Source organism: Chaetura pelagica, unplaced genomic scaffold, assembly GCF_000747805.2.
Source record: "Chaetura pelagica isolate M959 unplaced genomic scaffold, ChaPel_1.0 scaffold275, whole genome shotgun sequence".
NCBI lineage: Eukaryota > Metazoa > Chordata > Aves > Apodiformes > Apodidae > Chaetura > Chaetura pelagica.
In genome coordinates this window covers 5,029,734-5,035,448 of record NW_009953486.1, presented here as the reverse complement: position 1 = coordinate 5,035,448, position 5,715 = coordinate 5,029,734, and the positions used below count along the sequence as shown (strand labels likewise).

Here is a 5,715-nt window from a genome sequence, read left to right as displayed (position 1 = left end):
CATAAGCTACTCACATCTCTTAAATGCATTTATCAATGCAAGCAAACTAATATTAAGGTTTGGTCACTTAATTTTGGGCTGAAAAAAAAAATAAAAATGGCAGAAGATGACAACAAATGAAGGCAATACTCTCCTCCTGCACCTGCTCCTCTTCTGGTATGAGGAAACTTCATGCAATTCTTCTGATCCAAGAGCACAGATCAGACACAAGCATGGGGACCTGCCCTTCTGCCAAAGGCTCTCCTGTTGCTCTGCTCCTGAGTGCGGGCTTTGTAGAGCAGGCAGGAGTTAAGGACCACCCTGGCCCCTTAACTGAGTTTTTAAGGAAGTTCACGGGAAGATTTGTTTTTCCTTATGGCCAGTCACATCAGAACCCCTTCAGCAAACTGAAGGTGTATATTCAAAAGCTGCAAGGTAAAGTCACTTGCAAGTATCAGACTGCAGAGTGAGTGCGTCACTCGCTTGGAAAGGACATGTCCCAGTGCAGCAGCACAACCAGCTGAGAGATGTGGGAACAATTTCCAGTAACCTTACACAAATAGGGGCTAATGACTGTGTTTAGTAACTCACATCAGCCTTTTCAGAGTACACTGCAGATTGAATGCTGCATGGCACACAGTGGTTTGGCCAGAATCTCATTATGACATTATGAAGTGAGAGGTAGAAAAGCAGAATCTGGCCTTGACTGTTACTTGTTTCTCATCTAAATAGGCTGACAATTTGTGTTATTGTAATACTGGTGAGGAGCAAAGGCCAGAGAAATCTGCACTTAAGAATCTGAGTCATGAGCTGCTCCAATAGAATGTTAACAACCATTTACATAGCTTTTAAGCCTGAAGGGGAAGAGGACAACTGGCTTTATTTGTGAAAGCAATTTGAAACTGCTAAACATTTAGAAAAACAAACACAAAACAGATCTCTGGCATAATTTTCTCCTAATTTCTCATCTAGCTAAATTATGACCAGGAGAGTAGTGAGGCAAATTTAAAAAATCATCTATAGGAGTCTGTACATATTTGAATGTCATGGTAATTGGAAGAGTTGTAAAACAACCTGAAGAGGCAAAACATTTTAAACATTCAGGTTCCAGTATTGGCGCCATAATTTTTCATTTCACAAAATATCACATCACCAGTTCAAAAAAAAAAAAAAATCACTAAAGAGCATAATTTTGCATCCCTCTCTGTTATATTCATCAGCACAAGACACTACACTGTCCCTGGGCTAGCTGACTTCATTGTTTTACAAGTTTGATAGTTCTTTTCCAGAGGTATGAGTCTAGAGCAGACACTTTTCCCCACAGTAGACTGCACTGAATGATAAATTAAATAGCCATCTGAAATCTTATCCAAATGCCAAACCTCAGGTACCTGAATTAATTGTTTGCACTTCACTGCAAAATAAATATCAATCTAAGGGTAGAAGATGGTAACTTCTTCACAGACATGAGGAATGAAAACCTTGCTGGATATCAAAAAAGGTGGCTTGAGTTAAAGGTTAAAACCTGTCTTCCAAACTGTGAATAGGTATGTGATAACACATTTCAAGGAACTAGCAGTGGCTACAGCAATTATTGCTGCTTCAGATGTAACCCAGGTTAATAGTTACTGATAGGTAAGAACAGTCAGTGACTTCTAAGAAGTAGGTTGTGTGTGTCTTCAGTGGCAGCCTTCTTATGCAGAGAGAGGACAAAAAGGCCAAGAGCTGTTTGGACATAGAAACTGAGATCTGTCTTTGCTGTCCTGTTTGGAGATTCTTCTCACCCTAAATTCCTCCCACAGACAGAAAACCTGGGCTGGCTTCCTTTGGATTTAGCTATCCTAGCAGTGCAGTATTCTCCCATTGAGAAGATGATACCAAGTTCTGGTAATTTTCCTCTGGTTTTGCTTGAGAAGGAAGATGTCCCAAAAACTAACTACCTACTCAGGCATTCATGACACAGAGATGTCCTATGAAATATGTTTTTAAAATGAATATGGATTCCTCAAATAATAAAGAGGCACTTTGTTATAGTTTGTATAGATAAAATGTTTAATTTCCAGGAAATAACATTTCCTGGTATTTGTTTCCAGAAATAATTTTAATGCATGTTCACCTTTCAACTACCACACTACCTCATCTTCATAATTTAGAACCCTTGGAATATGAAGTGAAAAAGCCAATGTACTAAAGAACCACACTACTTAAAACTAGTTCACATGCCATGCCCTTAATTTACTTTAATATTACCAAAAAATTGCCTTAACTGCTTTTCTGAATGAGGTTCATGATCAGTTCCAAACTTCTCTCATTATATTTATGTACATGGCATTACTACATTTGCAATAATACTGGATGATACAGCTTCCATCACACATCAGCAATTGCCTCCCACTCTCACGCAGGAACCAATTCCTACTTGCCCATTAGAAGGCATTATATTCTGGAATCATCACCTTCATGATCCCCAAATTATTTGTGGCTGAAATTATTTTAAAATCGTGTCATGCATTTGCCCTCATGCAATTTATAAAACTTAGAAGACTTCTAAGATTTCTTCATCATCAAAGCATCATTTGACAAAGACACTTTTCAAAGTAAGCTGCTGCTGACTTACAGTTCAGAGATCTGTAAGTATTTCAGCATCTTGTAGCACCCATTTTTTTTTGTCAGTTTGTCTTATATCTAGTATAGATACCAAAATATTCTGATATGTGGGTTCTTATGGGAAAATGAATGACAGAGAAAGAAGTATGTTTATATGAGATAAAATATTAAGGCATTGCTTGAAAATTTGACATTTAAAGACTGATACTCTAATTATCAAAAAGCAATAGGACAACTGGAGTTAATTTGACAAAAAATAAAATGCCTAGTCAGTCCTGCTCACTAACAATAGCAATCACCTCTATTTACATGAAACATAAATGCACCATCTGAATGTAACAGCGAAATTCACTAACCAAAAAGTGAATCTCTCCTTCATATGCCACTGCTGTTGTGCCCACCCTGGTGGATGCACTATCACGTCCTCCCATGGGATCTCACATGTTAGCAGCTAGTAAATACAAGTCCAAGCAGTTCTCTGACAGGTCTAAGGACTTGTTCTCCCAACAGCCACACAAACTGCAAGTGAATTTTCAGGCTTATCAATTGTTTAACTTCCTGTGGAGAATGAAAAAAAGGGGGAAAAGGGGCCTCCTCTATCTGTAAAGAAGTAGACAAAACAGCATGACCAGCTAAGGGCCAGGGCTTGCTGTGAACAGCACTGTGAATGTTGACAAAAATCATAACACCGTCTATCCTGTGTTCAGTGTGTGATTTGCTACATCCTGGGAACCCAAGGTCTGTGTATGTGCCAAGGAACAGGTGTGAGTGCTGTTTACACTCCCTATATCCCAGTTGCTTATTCCCACTGTAAAAGTATATAGGGGAGCATTTTGTCATAATAAAGGATTCCATTGCTTCTCACCCTGGAGTCCGTGTCTTAACCACCACAACCTCTTACTTGTTACGTTACCTTTCAGCAGCACCATGAGGATTACTTGTACTTCCAGATTTTTAAGTAAAATTCCAGACATCCTGAAGATTTCAGGCAGTAAATAACAACTTGCAAATGGAAGATGGCCCCAAGTCCTATTACTGCAGGAAAAGAAGTAAATATAGTTACACATAGAGAGTAAATGGTGTACATATTACAGAGGGACCTGCACATCTAGGGTAACATGAATGTGTGCCTGTGCAGAAGCACCTGCTTGAGGTGTCTTTGAGACCTGTACCTGTACCTTCTCCCCTTTGTCTTAGCTACAGTGAGATGGATGGAGCTCATGCCCTTTTCTCTGCACTTGTAAATTATCCTCACATTAAAGTCTCTTAAGACCAAGTGTTTGCTTGTTTTTCAAGGAGCATGTATCATTTAATGTTTGTGTTATTCTTTCCTGCTTCTAAGCAAAATCTCCCGCTGAGATTTTGTAAACAGCAGACAGCCAGACCTTACAGATAAAACTGCCAACCCTAATTCTTTTATGCCTCATTAACTGAGCTCCTGCTCTTTCCTGCACTTACCCAGGATTTCTAGACATCCAGCAGCAACACAACAGATCTGCCACAGGAGAGCAGCTCAGGGTTCTCTGCCATGCAATAGCTCTAATAGGCCTGCCAGACAAATACAGGGGAAGTGTTCAGTGTGTATGTGCAGAGCCTAGTGGTGGTCCAGCCAGTGGAGCTTGAGTGACATCTCCTTTACAGACTGAGACCAGAATTAACTACTGGGATATTTTATAATTCAGAAAAAAGACAAAAGTGCAGTGTGCTGTGATTAGAGCACATCTGTCTACTCAGGTGCTGCTCGTGTATAAACAGTCACAGCAGACATATTATGAAATTGCTTTGGAACAGTACTGAACATCATAAATATGAGAACACAATAAATATGTAAAATTGTGCTCCAAAGAACTACTATTCTACAAAGTGTTCAGAGACTAGATTTATGAAGGAAGAACTAAAGGAGCTGTAAAACCCTGAATTGGCAGTGCTGTTTGTTATGCCCAGAAATGACTTTATTTTACTGAATGCAAATCTCTCTCCCTCTCTTCCTCCAAGATACTCCTTGAAACCCATCTGTTTTGTGGTGTACTGCACTCAACAAGAACCACCCACTATGCCGTTTCAGCACTGTACTACTCAATGCTGTCCTGTGCAGTTCCAGCTTGTGCTCCTCAACTGCAAGCTCTTCTGGAGGGACAGCCTCCCATTCCTCTGACACAGCTCTCCTATTGTGCTCAGCCCTGTGTGCTTACATCACTGCACAAGCAACCACGTGCCAGAAGAGGAAAGGCTTAGTAATCAGGAAAGGAGAAGAATGTCATTGCGAAAACTCAGCATTCAGATGTTTCGTTTCAGCAGATTAGCACAGCTGGGCTGTACTCACCCTGCCCCGGCAGAGCATCCCTGTCTGCAGTGACCTCAGAGCTGCAGCCGCTGCAGTTACCACAGCCCTGGGCGCTGCGCAGGGCAGCAGCCCGCAAACATTCCGCAGTGCTTAGGCATAGCGTTAACATCAAATGGTTGGAACGCCACAAAAGGTGAGTTAGGCGCTGATCCTGAAAGCTCCCCAAGGTGGGCAGACCATCCACCATCCATTTGCTCCCCAGGGCGCCGGGATCCACCTGGCAGGAACAGGCCCTGCCTCCCGCGCCTGCAGCCCTCACACAGCGGTACCACACTGCAGTAGCAACGGCATTCCCTGCTTTTCCTGTCATGGTTTTCATACAGAAACGAGGCCAGGAGCACAATACCACCCCAGTGCTTGCTGGAATGCCTCCTCTGGGCCCGGAGATGCTACGAGCCCCTCGGGACGGGACAGCCGTGCCCTGCACCGCGCCCGGTACCGCAGGGCCCGGCCGAGGGACCAGAGCTCTTCAACACCAAGTCACCCATGGAACACGCGGCCTGCACCGGAGCCGCACGCAGGCCTGAGCCTCAAGAACCACCTCAAACCCCGCCGAGGGGAATGAGGAGGCAGCTCTCCCCTCAGCGTAACGAGCTGCCCTGGAAAAAAAACACACCGAAAAGCCGCGCTCGTCCAGCCCCTCGGAAAGAGCAGGCAGGGCCTCATCCCGCCAGAGCACGGGCTGCCTCACACCATCCCGGGACAGCCCTGCCCCCAGGCCGCCCGCACGCAGCCCCGCAGCGGGCGGGGCCTCCCGGGCCGCCCTCACATCCCCCGCGGCTCCT

General features: G+C 43.6%; 1 protein-coding gene across 1 annotated transcript in view; it reads left to right on the top strand.

The window, feature by feature from the left end:
- Positions 1-212: 212 nt before the first annotated feature.
- Positions 213-5,715, top strand: part of FAM210B (family with sequence similarity 210, member B) — a 10,685-nt gene continuing 5,182 nt past the window's right edge. Inside the window, exon 1 of the mRNA XM_009998755.1 lies at positions 213-414. Coding sequence (XP_009997057.1) covers positions 213-414 — 202 coding nt within the window. The remainder of the gene's footprint in view (positions 415-5,715) is intronic.